Genomic DNA, 24610 nt, shown 5'->3' with positions numbered 1-24610 from the left:
TGTTCTTTATATTGATTGGTCAAGAATCTGACTTGGGTGTCGAAGTGGTCGTCCGGGACCCACCCCAGACCCAACTGACCCCTTTGTTTGTGATTGCAGACCCCGCGGAAGCTCTCTACCTACCGCGCGATCGCAGACCCGGATTCCGACGTCATCACATATAAGCTTACGTAACCCTAGTATTGAAACGTCCCAATGGTACTAGGGATTTGCTAGGCAATTTTGTGGAAAGCCATTTAGCAACTCACTTTTGCAAGGGAGAACAGCCACCTCAGATGCATTAAATAAATAAGACAAAATCTCTCCTACAAAGGTGAGCCGTGAAAGGGGCTTTCCTAGAAATTGCCTATCAAATCCCATGGTACTACTATCTACCTGGTCGTTCTCGATGGAGTATAGATTGATTGATAATTGATTCGATTCCTTGCATTGTAACGTTACCTTTCTACCATGCTTATGTTGCTTGAATTGCTTACCTTCAACATGCCCAAAATGGTATTCCCTACCCGCACCTGAGGGCCTTTTAAACTATCTTACCGCCCACACAAATCCAAAAGCACCGACTTTTTTTAAACCCATCTCCCTCCTCCAAAGAAAAAAAAGGAAGAACAAATATTTACGTGCGTCATTCATTTGTTCCAAGTCCCTCCTTTTCTAAAGCCGTGGATTCTGCCCAATTTCAATAAGATAAAAAAAAAAGGAGAGGAAATGGAGTTAGAATTGGGACTGAAAATCACCAAAACAAGAGAAAATATCACCTCTCATCTCCAAATAAGCAAAGACAGCAGCAAAATTATCTTCACATCCACAGAAACAGAAACCATGTTCCTCCTAATTGCTAATCTCTCAGGTATATGTCAAAAACCTAACCCATCTCTCTGTCATCTTGTTCTATTCTGTAGTTACTCTTAATATGGAATCAAATGCAGGTTTCAAGAAAGATAATATCAAGATCGAGATCAACCAAGAAGGAACTGAAATTGCGATAAGTGGCGAGAAGTACATTCAGGAGATGGTGATGGTGAGATGGCGTATGTGCACGAAAGAGACAGAGATTAGGCGTTTCAAAAAGGTTTTCCGAATCCCCGATGGCGTGGTTTTGGACCGAATTGACGCTAAGTTCGATGAAGAAAACTCAGTTTTAACCATTTTCATGCCAAAATTAATGAAAGGATTTCTCAGGATCAACATAGAGGAAGTAGTAGAAGAAGAAGAAGAAGACGAAGAGATTGATTATGAGAGCCCTGAAACTATGCCAATAACGACCTATGAGAGAGAAATACACGAAATTCCAGCTGGTGCGGAGCTTCCGCCAATATCAGAACAGAAAAGGATAAACGAGAAAGGCGAAGATGATCAAGTAGGAGTAACATTAGAGACAATTGAAACTGAAAATGAAATAATGCCGGAAGAAATTACTCCAACGTATCAGATGCCAGATTCAGAAATTCCTCCTCTTGAGCCCGTAGAAAATCCAGGAAATCCTAAAATCCTCGAACCGGATCGAGAAATCCATGGATTGGAAACACCAGAGCCAAAGCTTCCTGGAATAAGAATCAATGAAATAATACCGGAAGAAATTACAACAGATTGGATGCCAGATTCAGAAATTCCACCTATTGAGGCCGTAGAATCACCTGGAAATCCTGAAATTGTAGATCCGATGGAACATGAACCAGATCGAGAAATCCGTGGATCGGAAACACCGGATCAAAACCTTCCCGAAACAAGAATCAATAATATAATTCTGGAAGAAATTACTCCAACAGATCGGACGCCAGCTTCAGAAAGTCCTCCTCTTGAGGCCGTAGAATCCCCTGGAAAACCTGAAATATTAAATCCAATACAACTCAAACCAGATAGAGAAATCCATGGATCGGAAACACCGGATCAAACTCTTCCTGAAACGATAATCAGTGAAATGACGCCCGAAGAAATTACTCCAACAGATCGGATGCCAGATTCAGAAATTCCCCCTCTTGAGGCCGTAGAATCTCCTGGAAATCCTGAAATCGTAGATCCAATGGAAGTCGAACCTGTACAACTTGAACGAGATCGAGAAATCCATGGAGCAGAAAAAACACCAGATCAAATGCTTCCTGATATGAGAATCGCAGAGGATCTTCAAGAACCATCGGTGCCAGATGAGAAACCTCTTACAACAGAAATACATGAAGCTCCCAAAGTAGAAACCAAAACACCAATACAAGATCCACAAGAAGATGAAGAGGAACCTGCTACAAAGATACAAGAACCTGCTGGAGAAATAGTAGAAGAACCGATGGAACTCGAACCGGATCAGCAACTCCACCAATCAGAAGCAATGAATCTGCAATCATCCGAACAAAATCGTGATCAAGAACAAGAAATTCCAGAAGTAGAAGCAGAAATTCAAGGCGAAAAAGAGAGTGATCAAAGAGAATTACCAGAGGAAGCAGATCTACGGGCTCGAGAAACAGCAATGGATGAAGAAAAGAAGAAAGAGGGAAAGAGAAGGCGTGGGCTTCCATTGTGTCCCCCTTGTTTATTCACCGGATCGGCCTTCATCATCTCTCTTATAGTTCTAGTCATTCACCTCCTCAGGAAAAAAAAGCAATAATAATGCTATAAAAATATTTGTATTTATTTCCTTCCTTTTCTTTTTCTGTTCAATTTTTTTAGCAGCGTGCTTTGCAAACAGAGTATTTCTATTAGGGTCTAATTTCTTTCGACGTAAAATGGGCGTAAATCCAATTTTTTAAAACAATAAGGGCGTAAATTTTGTTTTACACCCAGTTTAAGTAGAAAAACAATAGACGGAACATTCAATTTTGTTAAAAGACAGAACAACAGACACCTCAATTGAAGAGAAAGAATAAACTTTTTAAAGCATCCAGTCATTTGCAATGCCTGATGGGAGTTTTTTTCTCCATTTATCCTCAAAAAGATCTAAATTCCATTACAAACCTTGTACTTTATCTCCACATTTTTCAATCCTCCCATCTGTTTAAGATCCCTACTGTTACTACAAGAACATTTCATTCCTGTTACAATAATGGCTCTATAGCAATGTTTAAATAGCATAATCTAGGACAAGACAAGAACTCAGGCAGGCTAAAAGTGAGTCAAAACTCAGACTCAGACTAGAAATCGGCCAAAGGGAGTCAACTGGAGCAAATCACCAATTGAATCAAGGAGTTTTAAAACAGTGTCCTAACATGGAAAAAAAAATCTCTGTTCCCATTTGTTTCTTCCTTTCATCTGCCTCTGATGAGAATTAGAGCTGAAGAACAAAAGAATGGCAAATTGCATCAACAACACAGGATCAGTTCACGGCTTCCTCTGACCATTTTATAACCCAATCCCCAAGTCAAAAGTTCAGTATCTCTGAGCCCTTCAACTTTGCATCCGTGAATCAGACGACTTTTTCAGACTAACAAGCATGCTATCGATAAGCTTATTCTTATCATCATTTACTGGATCCAAAACGAAAGAATGAATCTTACGAGGCTTCAACTTCAGCCCATGATTTTCCGTGCCAAGGGAATTCTCACCACTGATACCGGAGGAGCCTGAAAGTTTTGAACCAATGCTTCTAGAACAATCAACAAGCCCATCAACGATCTCGAACTGATCCTTACTCTTGTCCTTACTATCATACCACGAGTCCAAAATCTGTAGCAATGTACTGTCTTCATTGCTCTTCTTTTGCTTCTCTTGTCCTTTTGATCCATCCACATCTCGATTTTCACCCTCTGAATCTGAAAATTCTTCATCTGAAAGAGGCAACTCGTTGAAGTCAATTTGCTCGTCCAATTCTCCATTGCTTTTTCCAAGAATCTCAGACTCTATTCCATCTCCGGGAATACCCATCTCTGAAACCAACCCAGTTCCGTCGAGCCCTAATTCCGTAGAATTCCTCGGGACAACTCCCTTTGAAACAGGCCCAAGTTCCTCCCATACAGAGTCCTGGTCAGCAGGCGGGTCAGACCCAATGTTCCTCTTGGCTGACTCAGCTAAATCCGAGTTACTAACCTTTCCCATTCGATTTTCAGTGACAAAAGCAAGCATTTCTCTCATCACTGATTTTTCCGGGCCGTCCTCTATGGGGACTTTTTCTGCAGGCAGAATAAATGAAGACTCTAATTTCACCCCTGGCATTGTCTGTAACAGAGATGCCAACTTTGGGTAACCGAGCATTTCATGATCCAGACTATACCCATACCTCTGGAGGAACATTGGTTTGAAAGGGCCCATATTAAATCCCTCAGGGTTTTTCTCTAACATCTCTGACAGAAGCTTCTGGCAATCAGCTATTATCTCAACTCTGGACATGTTAGAAGATTTTTTTCTGCGTTTGCCTGAATTATCATCATTAGATAAACATAATGCAAGTAGATTTTCCATGGAAGAAGAACCATAAAAACCACAATCAATATTTGTATTGAATTCCCTCTCAAAATGCCTCCTAAAATCTTCAACTTCAATTTTTCCAGTGCCATTACGGAATTTTCGGAGCCATACTTTCAAGTCAGCAAGACTTTGAGGTTGCTTTGTATTGACATTTCCATTACCAACTGACCTAAGGTTATGATCTCTTTTCTCCAACCCATTCTCCGGTTGCTTTGTATGGACATTTCCATTACCAACTGGCCCAAGGTTGTGATCTCTTTTCTCCAACCCATTCTCCGGTTGCTTTGTATTGAAATTTCCGTTACCAACTGGGCCAAGGTTATGATCTCTTTTCTCCAACCCATTCTCCGGCCGCTTTGTATTGACATTTACGTTACCAAGTGGGCCAAGGTTATGATCTCTTTTCTCCAACCCGTTCTCCGGCCGCCTCCATAAGTGGGGTTGAGAACTTGTCCCCAAAAAAATAGAACTTAATCCATTTGAACCGCGAACATTGGATGGAGAGAAACACCTTTTAGCAGGAAGTGTGACTTTAAAAGGAAATGTCTGTGAGGAACATTCCTCCACCCATTTCCTCTCGGAAATTAACATATCTGTCAACCGAGGAAAATGGATTGCTGGAAGAGAATTAAGAATCAAAGGACCTTCCTTTTGTAGCTCTTGTACCAACTGTTCCCTGATTAAAAAACAATGAAATAAAGCAAGCATTATAAAGATCATCAAACCCAAATGTGATAATCAAAACTTTGACGTGTATGACAGATAGAACAGAAACAAGTTGACATGATCTTGAAAAGAATTCTGCAGTCAGAACTACAGAAGCCAACGTGATTATGGCTAAAATTTACAAACAGGGTAATCCTTTATTTTTTTAACGATATACAGAATAATCCAGTTAAAAGACAGTTCCAAGAGCCAAAATAATCCAAGTTATGCACAACATCAAGAATATAATGCATCTCCCTATGTTTCAGATTGCGCAAACATGAGAAAACTAAATTACCAATCAGAAAGAACTAGAAACACAGAGCAATGGCAAACAGTACTTTTGCATGATTAGATGACAATCTATTGAACAAATTTCTTTCTTAGATTCAGTATTATTTCATAGTAGTCGGCCTACAATAGAAAAATACAGAATGTGTCATTAAAAAATAAAAAAATACAGAATGTAAACAACAGAACACAGACTGTACATAAGAAACTTCTACGTGATTGATCTTTCATTAAAAATTCTTCCTGAACGCATAATTACCATAACCGGCATTGCATATGAAGCTCGTCGGTAATTAGGAAGCAAAGAGAAAGAATAGAGACAAGGGATAAGGCATGCTGAAATATTTAAAAGAAGGGTGGGTGCAATGGTGAATGTTTACTATCTAATACGCCAATCATGTTTTCTTAAGACATGATGCCATAGTCCTCGGCTATGTCACAAATATCGTTCTCGGGGATTTCTTGGCAATGGAAAATCTTGGGAATATTATTTTTTTTATATTTTTTTCCGGTTATATCAGGAAAAAAGAATAAAATTAAAATTATTTAATATATATATATGTGTATAATATAAAATTTAGGAGAAACCCAACTCAACTCAACAAAGCCTTTGTCCCAAACTAGTTGGGGTCGGCTAAATGAATCCTTTAGGCCCTGTTTGGTTGCAAAAAAGGTGGAAGAAGGGTGGCCATTTTAGGGGATATGGAATGCCAAATGTTGTTTGGTTGCAAAATTTGAGCTCAAATTCCATCTGACTTCAAGACATTGAGGACACATCATCATTAGCTTTTTTCCTTGGTGGCGCTAATGTGGCGGAGTTGTCCCCTCTACTAAAATTCAAATGCAAAGCCTCCTTTTTGGAGTTTTTTTGGTAGAAGAGTGGAATTTGTTTCTCATAAAATCATTGCCTTTTTTCCTTTCTTTCTCTCTTCTCTTTCTCTCTCTTCAACCACCCATTTTGATAATGACACTCAAATATTTCCACACCTCTTCTTTTTCCTTTCTTTCACTCTTCTCTTTCTCTCTCTTCAACCACCCATTTTGATAATGACACTCAAATATTTCCACACCTCTTCTAGCAACCAAACGCCTTACCGCTTTTTTTCCTTTTGACTACCACTCTTCTCCCCTAGACAAGCCTAAACAACTTCCATGCTTTGTCACCTCCCCTTTTGACTACTTCTTCCACTAAAATTCCAGCAACCAAACAGAGCCTCAGGAAAATTTCATGAAGGTGAAAGGAATCTACTCGGCTCTAATCCTAGCTCTAGTTGGCTTCGTCTACGTGGATCATTTTCTTCCATTCTATCCTATCCACGGTCATGTTCTCTGTTATGTTCCTAGCTATCAAGTCTTTCCTCACTGTGAGTAGATCTGTATTACAACAGTAATCGGTAGTGTATTTCAGCAATATATTGGAAGTATTTCCTCTATATTTCATCTATTCACTCGAGATTTTTTTTTCTATCTATCTCATATCAATAAGAAAAGATTTTTTTTCATTATCGTTATCTGATATGGGATTATAGAGGAGCAATAGTGAATAGGTATGAATAGAGTAAGAAAAATTAGACTGGTGGAGAAAGAATTAAACAAAGCTCGATAAGATACTGGGCACCCCCCCCCCCCTTTTTGTTTATTTCATTTTGTTTGATTAATTCGAAGTTCGAAACATTTCGATAATAATCAGTTTGATCTGTTTTACAGAGAAAGTCTACGGTTCGAGTCTGTATAGCCCTATACATTTTCTGCCCAAGTTGTTTTCAGTTTGCCCCTACCTCTTTTTACTCCATCAACTTGGCACGAATCGCCTCTTCTCACTGGACCATCCAAAGGCCTACGTTGGATATGTCCAAACCATCTTAAGCGGTGCTCTCTCATCTTCTCCTCAATTGGTGCCACCCCCATCTGTTTACGAATATATGTATTATTTAAAATATATTAAAAATATCGGGATAATATCGTGATATTATTGTGATATTTTATGATAAGAATGAAAATATCGCAATATTTTAAAATCTCGGGATTATTTCGGGATTTTGTCGTTTTATCAAAATATTGCGATAAAAACACAATATTTTGAAAATATCGGAGATATCTGTGACATAGGTCCTCGGAACATACAACCCTCAGCTACTGATTTCGACCATCACAGGATTCGACTTTACATATCTTCCTTTTTTGTTTGAATGGTTCACTTATACATCAATAGGGAACCAATGGGACCCATCACAAGTTGCATTATGCATGAGATATCATGAAAGCTGTTCCGACTGAATCGAGAATGGCCATCTTTGGAAACTATACCTATTGTCTTCAAACTTAAGTATTCAGCCACACGGCAGTGGGACAATACTACATGACTACTGTTATTATTTTTAGGAAGATCACGGATATTTTTGAAAGAACAAAAGATTACAAACGCACAACAGGGTGCAGAAGATGCACTTAAAACATAAAATCAACTTGAAGTGCCTGATTTGGCCAGACGATTGGCCAAATCATTGTCACTACTAGGAACATCAGCAAAAGATAAGTTCCTATTGTTCATATCTCTAATGCCATTTCCATGAGTCACCTTCCACTTCGAGATGACCTTCCACCTGGCTGAGAAAATGCTGATATACCAAAATGAAGAGCACAGACCTCAGACTGAGTCGAATCCATCAAACCAATAGACCCAAAGGAGGAATTAATTATAAACACCCACGCCCATAATAATAATAATAATAATAATAATAATAAGGGATTTGCTAGGGACCATCGCAGAAGGCATTTCGCGCTTGGGCTGTTGTATGTGAGAGCAGCAACACACGCTCAGATTTTGTCTTATTCATTTAACTCATCAGAGGTGGCTGCTTTCACATGCAACAGCCAAAGCATGAAAAGCCTTTTGCGATGGTCCATAGCAAATCAATAATAATAATAATAATAAACACCATCCCCATCTTCCTCCAAAAAAAAAAAAAAAAAACACCACTATCCCCACTCCTTAAAACTCATCCGATGCCAACTTTGTCGGTATTTTCAATAGAGCAACTGTCTACAATGAGATTCAAGGCAATGGAAGTTGGAGGTGTCCATCTAGGAATTCTTCCCTTCATGATCATCTTCAAATTCTAAGAATGATACACATAAAACCCCAAAAAACTGTATTGCATTTCCCAACATGACATCATGAACCTGATTATCGACACCATCCACTGAGGGGAAGAACAAAGTTCCTCGAAGATCCATGCATTTCCTTTCCATCCAAATCTCCCACATAACCACGAATGGAATGAGGTTCCATTGGATCGATCCCAAATCTCCAAGACCGCCGCCAAAGGGGCCAACTCATCATCAAGACCTTAGAAGCACGAAGCGGGTGCGGGAGCGGGGGCGGAGGCGGGAGCGAGCGCGGGGAAGCGTGGGGTCTAGAAGAGTAAGTTTGGGATCGCCATGGGACCGTGTATGTAATATTTTCTTTATATATCTTTCAAAATTCAAGTATATTAAAAAATAATAGTTTCTAACCATTTTCATATGTATCTTTCAAAATTTAAGTAAATAAAAAAACAGTAATTTCTAACCATCTTCATTTACGTGCACATCTGCGTGCCTTCTGAAGATGCAAAGCCTTTGTACTTGCTACAATGAAGCGCTTTGGAAAGTTGGAGGAGTTTGATGCAAGGAAGTTGGTGATGATGGGACTTATGGAGTAACAGAAGAAAGCTAGCATCGTCATTGGAGTGGTTCCTGTCTCTTTGGGGTCGCGGTCCCTGGAAGCTCCTTCCTAAGGAGAGCTGAATCGAGGTTTCGAGGTGGGAGCGGCACCCCGAGGGAAGATTCCTGCTTCTAAGATCAAGACCCTAAAGGACTTCGACGCCACTCAATTGATCCCAAACCACTAAGAAAACCTGGTTCCAAATGAAAGATACTCCGCAGTGAAGAGATGATCGATCAATTCCTCCACCATAGAACAAAGAGTGCCACTATTCGCCAGTTGAAAGTTGCATTTTTTTAGTTTTTTCAGCATGTTGAATTTATTTAGCATAATTTTCCAGTCAAATGCATAGATTTTGGAAGGACCAAAGATTCCCAGACTATGCCAGCGGGAGGAAGTGGCCGAAGGGAAATTAAGAAAGCCAAATAACGATTTGGCTAAAAAGGATCCCATAAAATCGGGTGCCTCATCTCAACAATCTGCGTGAGCCAGAGAAATGAAACAGTCTTCTAACATACAAGACATTATCCTATGATTTGTGGACATGGACACGAGTGTCGCGTGTCGACACGGACACGGCGAACTCCCAAATTTAGAAACGGGGACACGCCTATAATAGAAAGTACGCAAAATCATAATTTGTGGACACAGATTCGTGTGCTGAGTTTTGACACGAATATGAGGTATCTAATATGGCAACCTCTAAAAATCTAGAAATAGTGTCACACTCATGCACAAACATATAAAGTTACTGACACTTCTAGCAGTACACCTAAAAGTGACTAAAGGAGTGTCGACACGCATGGACACAGGTGTCGTGTAGGACACGACACGACACATGTGTCGGCAATAAATTCAAAGTGTCGGCCAAATCATAGACATTATCAGAACAACCAATTTCAGAGTCTAGGGCTCTTATAAAAAAAAAAACTATGCATCATGGCACATTAACCGTAGAAGACCCTGGCATTTTTGTTTCCAGCAATTCTACAAAGGCTCAGGAATTAGTGGAAAAAAGAAACCAGCCCTAGCCAAATACCACTCCAAAACCCCACCCTCTTCCCATTTCCCACCCAAAACGTAATACCTAGGTTGAAACATTCAGCTAAAGGAGAAAAGGACCTCTAAGACCTCTACCTAATCTACTCACCTCCCATCCATTTATTTTCTCCCCATATTTACTTTTAATTATTTTCCTCCACAACGCTTCCTTGTCTAACCAAAACTATCACATCCCGAACCAAGAACCCGATCCCGGGCATGCGACAGCACCGCATTTCCACGAACCTAAGTCCATAGACATGCAAGGCAATCCAACTATCCGTGCAATATACAGAGCAAACTAACTAGCATAATTTCTTAATCACATCTAGAAACCATCATAAATAAATGTCTACTTTGAATACTATATCAGTTATCCAACCTGAACTACAATGAGAATACTCAACTCAACTCAACAAAGCCTTTGTCCCAAACTAGTTGGGGTTGGCTAAATGAATCCTTTAGAAAAATTTCATGAAGAAGGCGAAAGGAATCTACACGGCTCTAATCCAGGCTTTAGTTGGGATCATTTTCTTCCATTCTATCCTATCCAAGGTCATATCCTCTGAAATACAATGAGAATGCATAAATAAAAGCGGGAGTCATAAAAATGTCTTATAATCAATAACTCAGAGAAACACAATTCCTACGGTCTGATCCTCATTCCCTGATCCCGTGAGCTAGTAATCACCTACACATAGGCATCTGAAAAGTGAAAATGTGAGATAATAATGTAGTGAGCTACCATTCAAAAAATAATAATAATAATAATAATAATAATAATGGAGTGACCTAATGCTCAGCAAATAGACAAGTTTCTTATAACAGGTAAATCAAACATGCATAATCACCATTATAAACTTTTGAGGATTTATCACATGCATCACAACGAATCAAAATCCTTACTGGTATTCTATGAATTGCTACATAAATAGTACAATAAAACTGGGCCACTAGTCAACATGGTCAAGGACCGATCCTCATCCCCCGCTAAACCTGCGGAAAGCCACATCCCCACCAAACCTGTGGGAGACTACATCCACTCTAAACTCGTGGAGATTCTGTCCTCACTTCCTGTGAGTGACCACATCCTCACTAAACCAGTGAGAGATTTCATCCTCGCTAAACCCGCAAGAGATCACCTCCTCGTACTAAGACAACATGTAGACTAGGGCATATAACATTCATATTTTGACAGTCCATCTGGATCCAAGTGTCCCCCACAGGGATCTTAACTGTCATATGAGAAACCTAGATATGCTCCATGTCCATTTGTATAACACTGACATTTCAAACCAATACTACCATACACATGCTTATTTCACAATTTCCCGATTTAGCACATGCCAATAAGTAATCAGAATAACTACATGTCATGAACAAATGTTTGAGTGTGTCGCAAACCCATGTGTATCCAACATATAATTGTCCAAACAAAATTTTACATTAATGAATGCATAACCTTGCACAAGCTCATCTACTAGATGGAAAATAACTGATATGAGTAACAAGACTAGTTACCTAGATGTTGACCAAGGTCTCCTTCGTGGACAAGATCTTCAATTTATCGGAAAATAAACCCGTACGGGTGTGACTCTTTGGCTTAAAGTCATGGATATGCTATGCTCCCAATTGACGCAAGTTCCAATGCGCATGGTTTACGGGTGATTGTGTGCCTCGGTAGGGAATAGTCTCGCCCTAAAAATTGGGGTGGGGATACCCTATGTCATCAAAGAAGAAAAAATTATTGCACAATATCACCCTACAATCAACATTAGCTCTAGGTTAATGTTTTTGAGCAAAAACAAAAAGTCGTTTTGGCGAAACTACGCCCTCTAAAACTCCCTCGGAAACAAAACTTGTGAATCGCCAAGTGACAAGCTCAGTTGACCAACCACCTCCTCGGTCGACCAACTGACCCCTTCGGTTGACCGAACATCAATTTCTAGGGTTTTAGAGCACTCTCTATTGCGATTTTACCAAAATGCCCCCCCCCCTCTCTCTCTCTCTTTTCCTTCCTGAAAACTACCCTAAAACACTTATTTTTAATTCTATTCACATCCTTACTTTGATTAAGTTTCCCAAAGCGAAGCTCGTTGGAATCTTTGGGATAAACGATTCCCACGAGTTCGAACGGGGCCAAAATCTCTCCAAACCGTGGTCGAACACAAAGGGAAGGCAACGATTTCTCCCCCAATCAAGACTCAATAGTTTACCTTATGTAAAATCAATACTACCTTGCAGAAAACACAAAATCGGGTTTGGTTCTTACCTCAAGACTGATTTCTTGGCTCCGAAAGTCAAATATGGCTAATTGTAAGAAAGATGGTTATTTATACTAACCCTAGGTCAAAGTGAGTTGATAATCCTATCCTTTTAAGTTTTTCATAGTTCCCAAATATCCTTTTTGGGGTGAAAACCTGAAATCGCCCCCATCTATCTTGGTTAGGGTGTTTCAAAAACACCACATCCATTTCCCCAACAGCTCCTTATTTTTCCTCGGCAAATTGTCGATCCCCAGACCACCTTCTCTTTTTTAAGGCGAACATGCTCTCATCAAAGTTCTAACCAAATGCTTAGATTTCTTCACTTTGCCTTTGCCTTACCCAGAGGAAGTCCCTTTGAAGTTTTTCTTTCTTGCCACTCCCATTGGAATTTTAAAAAGCGACATGAAGTTAGCAACCTCTATGAGAGTGATACGTCCACCCAATGAGAGAATGATATCTTCCATCCAGCTAATTTTTTCTACATAACAGAGAATATGACCTTGGATAGGAGAGAATGGAAGAAAATGATCTATGTAGATGAACCCAACCAGTGTTAGGGTTAGACTTAGTCATTTTGGGCCGGGTAGATTCTTTCACCTTCATCATGAAAATTTTCTAAAGGATTCATTAGCCGACCCCAACTGGTTTGGGACAAAGGCTTAGTTGAGTTGAGTTGAGTTGAGGGCTTCCCCCAAAAGTGTAAAGATGAAAGGAGAGAGAGGATCTCCCTGTCTAAGCCCCTTTAACAAGGGAAGAAACCCCAGTGTCCTCGTTGATAATCACGGAAAAGGTTAGAAGTGGAACATAAATGCATTCCTTAATCAATTTCCTCCAACACGATCTGAAACCATTTTACCAAGAACGTAATCTATAAACTCGCATTCGATGTTATCATAGGCCTTTTCCATGTCAATCTTACAAACCACAATTGAGGTCCCATTTTTGTTCCAAGAGTTCAAATATTCATTAGCAATAAGAATTCCATCAAGAATCTGTCTTCTTCCACAAAGGCTCCCTGAAAAGCGGAAATGATCGAACCATGACAAACTATGTTGCATGGATTCGAATTCGCATGTCGGGATTGTCGGGATCCGACACGGATTCAAGGTGTCGGATTCAGCAAACCCCAAAAAGTAGGATTCGTGGATTTGATAATTTTTAATTTAAAAATTAAATTTTTAAATTTCAAATATATGTATATATATTGTTAGCATACTACACATATGAGGAAAATGTTTGTGTGCTCGAGTACACAAACAGTGTGGGCCCACATTTTTCCGATGATCCAAAGCATTCATTTGAAAGGGCCTTACATAGATAGGGTGTCCACAAAAAATCAGCTCCATAGGATCATCCTAACCCATCCATTTGTGGAGGTCAAAATGGACAGATTTGTGGAGAAACAATATCAATTCATTCTAACCTCCACAAATGGATGGGTTAGGATGATCCTATGGAGCTGATTTTTGGTACACACCCTATCTAAGGGCCTTTCAAATGAATGCTTTGGATCATCCTAAAAATTTTGGCCCACATGAGTATTGCACACTCGAGCGCATATAAGCTATGTGTGCTCGAGCGCACAAACATTTTCCCCTCTCTCTCTCTCTCTCTCTCTCTCTCTCTCTCTCTCTCTCTCTCTCTCTATATATATATATATATATATATATATATATATATATATATATATATATATATATATATATATATATATATATAATTTGAGGATGAAGGTTTGAGGCCTTACAGTTTTTTATTAAGAGGGTCGAGGCGCTAGGGGGCTGAAAGGAGGGTCGATTTTCTAGGGTCAAGGCGCTAGGGTTTTTATTAAAAGAGTACGGGTTGTGCTTCCTTGTAAAAAAAATTGTAAAGGAAACACGTCTAGAGCTATGATTTAGCCGTCGCATTGAAGTTATTGCTGACACACGTGTCCTGCAATGTCCGACACGACATGCGTCTCCACCCATGTCGACACTCCTTTGGACACTTTTAAATGTACTGCTATGAGTGTAGACTTAATGTGGGTGTGTGGACACGTTTTTGTGCCATGTCGAGTGTGACATCCTATTTTATTATTACATATTGCGTTTACTTCTTTTATTATAACCTCTTTTTAGCTCTTCTTTAACTAATATTTGATGTTATATCATATATAATTTCAATTTTAGCCGTGTCCCTGTTTCTAAATTTTAGGGGGTTACCGTGTCCAACAATCTTGAGGCAGGTAGATAGCTCCTTTCACCTTCTTCATGAAAATTTTCTAAAGGATTCATTATCCGACCCCAACTAGTTTGGGACAAAGGCTTAGTTGAGTTGAGTTGAGTTGAGTACTGTGTCCATCACTCTGTGTCCGTGTCGACATGCAACACTCGTGTCTGTGTCCAAAAATCATAGGTTTAAAAGGAAAATATACAAGATTCACATTTTAAAAGAGACAATGATGAGTCGGATTCGTGCGGGACATGGCTACAACAAGAATCTGGGCGTATCCCACGTGAATCCATGTCCGATTCGCGTGTGGAGACGTGTCGACTCGGATTCGGCATAGGGGGCAAAGAATCCATGCAACACAAATCACAAACTTAAGGAGGTCTGTGAGAATCTTGGCATCAATATCCTTGACCCACAGAACATTTGATCGTTGTCTCTAGCTAATTTCCTCCGAAAGCAAGATTTTGTCCTAATTCGCACACACTTCAACTATTTTGACAATATTATCCTCATCCATGTGTCCCCTTGCCACCGCATCAGCCATAATCTTGAGTAAAGCTTCAATTTCCTCTTTCTTCTTAATAGAAGTATAGAACCAAAGGAGGGCAGTTTCTACTATTTAATCTTGACGGATGTTTTTGGCCAATCTAAAGCTTCCCAACCCTAGACGTCACATTCTTGCCACCAGACCTTCTGAGATTTCTAAAACGAGCACTAATAGGAGAGGAGGAAGAGGGCCGCCAACTAAAAACTGACATAGAAATATAGGCTAGGAAAGTGATCTAAAATAGGTGTAGGGACCACCAACTAGAAAAGGTTAGGGAAATATTCCTCCCATTCAGGCAATAATTAAGAAGCAAAGTTTATTTCGGTTCGGTTAGTTTTGGTTCGGAGAAAATTAGGTTTCGGTTTCGGTTTCGGTTAGTGATTTTGACTAACCGAAATTATTTAGGTTAGTAAAATAAGTGCAATTCGGTTCGGTTATGACCGAATAAGCAGCCGTACTTCGCCTCAATGAAAGTTCTAACAGAGTACTGGAAATCGATACCACCTTTTATTAAGTTAAAAGTGGATAACAATGTGTACTTAGTTCAAGTGAAATGCATGCCAGAGGCGGAAAATGAGGAAGCCTCCTCTCTATCGACTAGCCAGCTGGGAAATAATATCACCGGCCTTTTCCCTCCAGCACCAGAGGAAGGCACATTTTGGGGAGGGGGAGGGGAATGTCTGACATTTTGAGGCAAGAACTGGAGGGCTAGAAGGAACCGTTGAATTCAAAATTCAAATTTCCACCCAACCATGCAGTAGCTAAAAATTCACTAGCTGGATCCCTTAGGCTAAGGACAGAGTCTGCTAAGCAGGCAACATTTAATGCCTTCTCCTACGAAGACCCTTGTCAGGGTGAGGTGGGCTAAATCATGGCCCGGAGGCTCTAAAAGGAGCTGCCTCCAATCATTAGGGGAGTAAGGATCTCAGGCTAGTAATAGCCTCGAAAAATTTGAAGTTTGGCTTCAAAAAGACTTCTCGCAGTCGTGACTCCAGAATTCCTGCTAAGAGTCACCTCATCTGGAAAGGCGAAAACGGAAAATGCAAAGCTTCCGTAGAAATGAAGTCTCCTCTTCAAGCCGCCTCAATAAGACCAAAGTCCCTTTCCTTGTCAGAGGAGGTAGGAATGCTGGGTCCGCGTTTCCCAAGAAACCATGGGGGTGAAATGTCTCAAATAGAAAGGACCAAAAAAGGAAACAATTTGTTTCAAATATAATAAAAATGCTAGAAAATTACGAGAGATCAGGAGTCTCGCGGCTCTCTAATGAGGAGACTGGAAGGGGTAAATTTAAAGTAAGGGTGCATCAAAAAAGAGGTTGGGGGGGAAATAGGGAATCTCCTACGATGTATCCCCATCGAGAAGCGAGATTGCAAAAAAATTCAAAAAACTCCAAATCTCAAAACTTAGGCAGAATGCCGCGGCTCTCGAAGACAGTCCTCCAGAACCACCAGCTCCTGGGAAGGAAGGTGCGTCTCTCTAGCTAATCAACTGGAGGCTAATAGGGCAGGAGAAATGGCAAAGAAGAAAATAATAACCCCCCCGGATTAAGGATCCAAGATGACAAGAGGCTCAATGGAAGTGAAAATTAGTGGGAAAATTAAATCTTGAATTGAGAGGGGAGAGCAGCTATCAGTAGAAGGAGGGATGGAGACCTCTGAGGAAGAAAGGGAGATGTTGAATCCTAGAGAGGAGTCTTCAGAAGAAGAAACGGAAGCTTCATCAAACGTTGATGAAAGGGTAATCTTTGATGATTTTGCAAAAATGTCAAAATTGGGGGATCACCTGGGACTAGGATACCGGGAAAATATTAAAGAAACAAAGAAAATGTTCTTGGACATAGAAAAAAGAGATTCCGGGTTGAAAAAAGGAAAAACTCAGGGAAGAGGTAGAAGGGAATTAAATGCTCTTAGAAGTTAGGGATCCTCACCTTTTTTTATTGGTTCCTCTGGATGAAAAGCTTCTAGGTCATTTAACCGTCTCGAGCTGGGATTTCACACGATTTGGGGTTCTGATGTTAGATATTAGTAAAGCAAGTTGGCCTTCCTGTTTGAAGGTTTCTAGAAGATCTTTGACGAAGCCAGTCTGAGGTGGCATGAAAAGCAAATACCATGATCATCCCCCAAGAAAGATTACATCTGTCTCCTTGGGGGGTTTTGTGCTTGAAGAATTTGTTCAGTGTTTTGGAAAAATGTAAAGGAAATAACACTAGGGGGAATGGGTTTTCTGTTGGGCCTAGGAGAATGCTCTTGGGCAATTCATATTATGTATTTCCAGTGGGACTACTGGTTCCCATTGTATATCTTGCTGGTATGAATATATTTGTCATTTGAAAAAAAAAAAAAGTGACTTGTGCCAAGTTGGAGTAAAAAGAGGTAGGGGCAGACCGAAAACAACTTGGGTAGAAACAGTGAAGAAAGACTTGAGGGCGAGGAACATAACAGAGAACATGACCTTGGATAGGATAGAATGGAAGAAAATGTGAACCATGTAGACGAACCCAACTAGTGTCAGGAGTAGACTTAGTCATTTTGAGCCGGGTAGATCCTTTCACCTTCTTCTTAAAAAATTTCTAAGGGATTCATTAGCCGACCCCAACTAGTTTGGGACAAAGGCTTAGTTGAGTTGAGTTGAGTTGAGTATGGTAAGCAAGATTTGATCAATTCTTCTATCCCCTCTGATTAGAAGCTTAGCACCCCATATAGTAATCATTCCCCTCAAAGTACTGAAAAATTGGCTTAGAAATCCAATCGATATGCCCAAGACCCCACAAGGCATGACCCAATATCCCAGAAAAAGAAGATTTCATGGTTTTCCTGCAAACAAACGACCACTAAGTTCCTACACAACCGAGAACATTCCACCAATATGTAGTTTCAGGCCAAGGCTCTGTGGGACAATAATAGTTGCATTACAGGTATAGCAATGTTTAGATCTTAGAAGCATGAAACGGGTGCGGAGGCGGGGGCGGGGAAGCGTGGGGTCTAGAAGAGTAAGTTTGGGAGTGCCAAGGGAGCGTGTATGTAATATTTTCTTTATATATCTTTCAAAATTCAAGTACATCAAAAAATAATAGTTTCTAACCATTTTCATATGTATCTTTCAAAATTTAAGTACATCTAAAAGCTAATTTATAACCATCTTCACTTGTGTGCACTCGTTCCTCTTGCCTTATGAAGATGCACAAGCCTTTGTAGTAGTTCCAATGAAGTACTTTGAAGAGTTGGAGGAGTTTGATGTAAGGAGGTTGGTGATGGTGGGACTTAAAGAGTAATAGAAGCAGGCTGGGAGCGTCATTAGAGCGGTTCCCGTCTCTCTGGGGTCGCGCTCCCTGGAAGCTCCTTCCTAAGGAGCGCCGAATCGAGGTTCCGAGGTGGGAGCGGCACACCGAGAGAAGGTTCCTGCTTCTAAGGTTTAGATCTCACCAAAATCAATAGACGCAACAAAAAAAGGCTCCTAACACCAAAACAAGGGGGTTAAAGTACTCTCACAGCCAATTTCTTTGTTTGGGACATGAAACCAAAAGATTTCATCATTTTCTGCACTTCTTCAGGACCAAAACCCAAAACCCTTGGATTGAAGTGCTGGTTTGACGATCAAAGTACTGCTACAAAAAACTTTTTTCAAGAGGTATGCTTAGTTTCTTTCCTGTGTAGTGCAATTTGATAAGTTTAATGAATGACAGTTTTTTTATTTCTTTTTTTTTTAGAAGTAATGAATCAAAGTTTTTTTGAAACATTTTTTAATGAATGGACGTAAACGCACGGTTTGGGTTACACAAATGTATAACTCCCCAGGAATTTCAATTGCGCTTATATTCATCACTGTAGGAATTGGGTTCAAGCTTTCCCCAGCCCCTTTTCATCAATGGACTCCTGACTGGGCGTATTGTATGTGCCAATTGCTATTTAGCTAATAAACCCGTGGATATTGAGGTTCCACAAGATGTGCTTCCTGATACTGTATTTGAAGCAGTTGTTAGAATTTCCCATAGGTTACCATATCGTGTTTTCGTTATGAAAGTAACAAATCCATAATCTGTAGATAATTGATGTGCTCCTACCCATAAGTATTCACAATATTCTCCTTCCCTTTTTACCTTTTGTAAATTGTGCATCACCCTTTACTGCAACTTCCATCTTCTTAGTCCAAGCCAAGTAAAAGGGACATCATCTGCCACATTGAACTCCAATCTACAAGCCGCTTAAGTGAACTATAACGTAACAAGCTACGTCAGGAGTGTGCAACACTATGTCCGTAGAATAAATGACATTTTGTTTCTCATAATATCAACTTACAAGCTTAGATCATCATTAGCATGTGGAAATCATTAGCCTTTATGATTTTTTCTACACAATGAACTTGTACAATGTACCATTATTTTAAAAAAAAAAAAACTTTGTACAATGTATCCATTCTCTCACAACTATGCCCAACCAATGAACCATGTATTACACATTCATTTTTTTTATTTTTTTTACCATCATTTTTTTTTTCATAAAGATATTGAACAATCGCACATGCAAAAAAAAGAGAGAGAAAAACAGCAACAACAACAACTAAATAGCCTATACTGCATTCGTGTATTGTTTCTTCCATCATTTTTTTCTCAGAACGATATTGTACCATCACACAATGCCCAAAAAAATGAACAACCAAGAAGCTCCACAAAGGATCCATGAAATTGTAGTAATATAACAATATCGAGGCAAAACAGAATCTTCTTTACATTTTCTCCAGTAATCTGCCCTGAAGGGAAAACCTCTCAACAAAGAGAAGAACACATATAAATTAACTATGCCCTAAGAGATGCCATTCAAAAAAAAAAAAAAAAAAACACTACGCCCTAAGAAATAAAAATTGAAAGCAATATTGTGCATAGCAATTGTTGAAGACACCTCAATATATACATTTGTATGTTCCTTCTAAGGGGGCATGTATGTATGAAAAGACCCTAGACAAAATACATGTAATTGTTTTTGTTCACTTGAGTCATGTAGCAAAAATCATAAATCAAAAGGAAAATAATGGTAAGCAACTGAAATATTCATCACCAGAAAGTTACAAACAACAGCCAGGGTATTGAAGTGGTGGCAGATGAAACTAGATAAGAGAGGAAGTATGAAGATTAATGGAATAGAATACTCCACAGGAATCATGCCAAAAAAAAAAAAAAAATACCTGGTCCATGCTCGGGATATAAGGGCTAAACCTTTGGGAGTGTTTAAAAATGATTCCAGGTCATCCCAAAAGTAAGCCTTTGAAAATAAATCATGATTTTCCAACTGAGGGGCGATTGAATTCACATATTCACGGCCTACTTCGCATTCATCAATATGTCGGCTCTCCTTGGCCTGATTAGAAAATTCAGATTCACGATCAGGACTTTCTTCTCTAGTTTTCCAAAACTGGCACCGCAACACAATTTGGTTAATAGTACCTGATTTTGGGGGAGATTTGACATCATTATTTACAGAATGATTATCATCTTTCTCTTCGAGCCTTGGTTTGCTAGTTTTGTTATTACATTCTATTTTCTCAGAACCACTGTGGCTTTTGACATTTGCATTGGCATCCTTGCTAGAACTAGAAGAATCAATACTAGCAGAAAAGATTGCAGGAATAGCATTACTATTTTCATTAGAATAACCACTTCTATGACCAAACCAAGTTCTCCGAATTCTCTGGAGAAATCCCTCTTCTGATTTTAAATTGTGTTCCAACTTAGGAGTGGAATCAACAATACCACTGGATATATCAATCTCTTCGCGGCCAATGGAAGGCTCTTCTCCTTTTAGTTGAGAAGGTGATATTGAGGATTTCTCATTCACATCCACAGTTATACGGTGGTCCTTGTGTCCATCAGGAACTTCTAACCTGTCAGATGACTTCAAATTAGACTCGACTGGTAGAACGGATTGTAGGTGGATATCACATGCTAGTGGTTGGTGTTCCCCTGATTGGTGATGGTCATCGGTAGTTTCCACCTCTGGTGATAACTGTTGGCTGGAATCAACTAGTTCAGTGGATTTTGGGTGGATGCCATGTACTAAGTGTTGGCCTTCACCTAGAGGACGGCGTTGAAGCCTAAGAATGGTTGGCATTGATAAAAGAAAACGTGAAAACTTCCTATATCCAAAAAAATCCTTATCCATATGTACATTATTTTTTACCAGCTCCGCGCGAAGATCCGAAAGGCTCACCCCTTCAGGGTATGACTTCAATATTTGCTGAATCCGGTTTACTATTGCCTTAGGAATTGGGCGAGTCTTGAGGTCCGTTCCAAGTTCTGAAGAATCCTCAGGTTGTGAACAAGTGGAACGCTCCATATCGAGGAAAGGGTCATCGAGAGGCCCCTTGTAATGGCCATACCAAGAACCATATACACCATCAGGAGGGTGGTTAAAATGCTTGCCAATAAGACTATCCCCTCGAACCATTCCATTCCAAGGCCACATTATACTGGCAGCACTGCAGAGAACACCCGGAGCACATTCCGAACTAGCAAGTAATATATTGTAGTTATTCATTCTTAAACGATGTAAAATGTTTGCGAAATCCCGATCCCCTGATATTAAGAAAAGATGTGCTGGTGGAGGATTTTGAGACACCCAGTAAACAAGATCAACTAGAAGGGATCTATCAGCACAGTTCTTTCCACCTGCATTAGAAGCATACGCATATTAAGTGTGATGCCCGTACAATGCACAAAAGCACATAAAAGCAGGTAATAATAATAATAATCAGTTTCTTTTAAAAGTGATGATTAATTTTAAAAAGATGCAAATGGCACTATGATACTTCATAGCTATTCTAAATTTATAAAAATAAAATAAAATAAAAGTGAATCAAACTGCACCTCAAAAAAATACTGCAAAAATAATAAGAGCAATATATTGAGGTAATAAATGTACACTAGCATGTCCAACAGATGCCTACTGTTTCTGTTATGGAAAATCATGTTCCCTTTCAAGAGTTCATTAGCAATAACAAAACCACAGAACTAGGAATTGTTGATCCTTTAGTTTTTAGAAGATTTATTCGGTAAGAAATATAAGAGCCAAGGTTGAATGCCAAGTAATAGGAACACATTTTTCAATATTAGTTGTTTTTCAATATTAGTTAAATACACATCCAAGTTTGTGATAAGAACGGGCCTGAAATTTGGGTTTCATACAATAGATGCCTAAAAGCATGATCTCGTCAAACCCCCAACAAATTAGAATCAATTTAAATTATGCAATTCTCAATGTTAAAAATTCATACCCAGTCAAGAACTCACCCAAGTCAAAAACTGAGTTGACTCAAGCAAATCAATGATTGACCTGACTTTTTTTTATATTTTGCTTGTACACGCACATGAGTTTTGCTTGTACACGCACATGAGTTTTGATTAACTAACTAGGGTCAATCAAATTGACTCATGCAACACAGTGATATTTTAAGCGCAGTTAATTCTAGAAACGGGGCATAATGGGATTAACAGAATTACTTGTTCATTTTGTAACGATTGTGATTGATGGGGACATCAACAATGCGAAAGAATTCAAGGTTTACAAATGCAGACGTGGATGAGACTGATGGTGGAGACTCTAGCATGGGCCATAGACATGGGCGTCCTTTTTTTATTATTTATCTTCTATTTTTTGTCATTTTATTTGTAGCCTACTTTTAGGCATCAAATCTCATCCGTTTGGCGTGTTTTTGGTATTATTAGAAAGGTTTTTCAATTAGCTATCTAATGAGCCCAAGATTACATGATTTGGATGTGATTTGAGCAAGTTATGGGCGTTTTTAGGAAGTTGTATAGGTCTATTACGGGATTACTATTAGGTAAGTTTTTAACTTTATTTAGTTTACTTTGGATTAGATGAATGGTTGAGATTAGTTGCTTAGGTCTTAACTTATCTTCTAGGGTTTCTTTTCTTATAAATACATCTTATGAAAGCAATGTAAGGGACTTTTGAATATCAAATAGAATTGACGTTTTGCTTGAAGCCAGAAATTTGGGTTTTCTTCTTCTCCTTCATGATGGTTTGGAACCATGCTTCTCATCTTCTCTCTTCTTCTCTACTCACTTTCTCTATCAAATCTGCACAACAAGGTTAGTACATCAATCTTTTCAGTTTCTTTGTGTTTTGGACCCTAAAGTTGAAAAAAACCACAATCCATATATCATGTTTGTTCTTCAAGATCTCAATCTAAGATTTTGAGGGATTGATTTTGTGATTAAACCTCAGCAAAAACACTCAAGATCTCTTAACCTAAACCACTTATGAGCCTAGTTGAGATTTTCACCATTTTCAAGCCCTAAAACTAGTTTTTGAGATCCCTAGCCTAAACCTCCATCAAAAGCCCTCCATAAACCCTAGATTTACTTCCTTTTACCTTTCTAGATCATAACTATAATCTGGACAACGGTATAACCCCAAAATTCTAGATCTGTAAAATTACCAAAATACCATTTTAGTCTAAATCTGGACTGCTTTGAACCCCTCACTGCTGTTGATAATTTTTCTAATGTTCTTCATTGATTATTACTATTTTCATGCTTGTTTATATCTATTTCATCGGGTTGAACTCAAAATTTTAAAACAAGGGCAAAATATTAAATCCCTTATTAAAATAAGAAGAGAGAGAAAAAGAGTTGGTTACGTATCACCTTATCCCTAAAGTAAAAAGAGATAAATATAAAAAGTTAAATCCCTAAATTGTAGGAAATAAAAATGACTCTCGCAAAAGAAGAAGTGAGTCGCCCACTTTTCAAAAAAGAGAGGTGATCGTGGAATCCAAGATAAGGGATGAGGTGGCACCCACAACGGCTCCAAAAAGAGAAAGTGGAGATCATGAAATTGAAAAAAAAAGGGAGTGAGGTGGCAGTTGCTAACCACTTCAACAGAGTTCTATAAATAGACTCAAGATCCTTTAGAAAAGGGGATCGGATCTTTGCGAAAGAAAAGCTACGTGAAGAAAAGAAAGAGAAGAAAGAAACGTGAGAAAAGGTTACTGGCTAACAGATTTTCCTTTTTGTTCTCTTTGCAGGCTTCTCCCAAAAAGTTCCAGAAAGGAGACCAAGAAGAAGTCCTTTCCCCTTCGGGAGAAAGAAGCAAATCCCTTTAGAGAACCTCTCTCTAAAGGTCTCTTTACGATCTCTTTCCAGAGACCCCCTAAAGGGAGAAGACATTTCTCTTTCGCTAGAAAGATGATAAAGATGGTGGCTTCCCCCAAAAGATGAAGATGGCGGTTCCCCCAGAAGAAAGAAGACCTTTCTCCTTCGGGAGAAAAAAGAAAATCCCTTTAGAATCTCTTTCCAGAGACTCTCTAAAGGTCACTTTACGATCTCTTCTTAGAGAATTTCTAAAAGGAGAAGACCTTTCTCTTCCAGGAGAAAGATGATAAAGATGGTGGTTTCCCCCAAGAGATAAAGACGGCGGTTCCCCTTGAAGAAGACCT

General features: G+C 39.3%; 2 protein-coding genes across 2 annotated transcripts in view; one reads left to right on the top strand and one right to left on the bottom strand.

The window, feature by feature from the left end:
* Positions 1 to 722: 722 nt before the first annotated feature.
* LOC143882502 (uncharacterized) lies at positions 723 to 2662 on the top strand. The gene is made up of 2 exons (XM_077385988.1): positions 723 to 850; positions 930 to 2662. Exons 1-2 carry the CDS (start codon positions 823 to 825, stop codon positions 2597 to 2599), a joined length of 1698 nt encoding a protein of 565 aa, XP_077242103.1. The 5' UTR covers positions 723 to 822; the 3' UTR covers positions 2600 to 2662.
* Positions 2663 to 2841: 179 nt separating this feature from the next.
* Positions 2842 to 24610, bottom strand: part of LOC143878757 (uncharacterized) — a 43683-nt gene continuing 21914 nt past the window's right edge. Inside the window, exons 2-3 of the mRNA XM_077381018.1 lie at positions 20339 to 21818; positions 2842 to 5068 (exon numbers count right to left, since the gene is read on the bottom strand). Coding sequence (XP_077237133.1) covers positions 3376 to 5068; positions 20339 to 21818 — 3173 coding nt within the window. The 3' untranslated portion in view covers positions 2842 to 3375. The remainder of the gene's footprint in view (positions 5069 to 20338; positions 21819 to 24610) is intronic.

This window comes from Tasmannia lanceolata, unplaced genomic scaffold (assembly GCF_043159265.1).
Source record: "Tasmannia lanceolata isolate RefF3 unplaced genomic scaffold, GAP_Taslan_0.1 ptg000002l, whole genome shotgun sequence".
In the NCBI taxonomy this organism is placed as follows: domain Eukaryota; kingdom Viridiplantae; phylum Streptophyta; class Magnoliopsida; order Canellales; family Winteraceae; genus Tasmannia; species Tasmannia lanceolata.
This window is presented reverse-complemented; position numbering and strand designations above follow the sequence as displayed.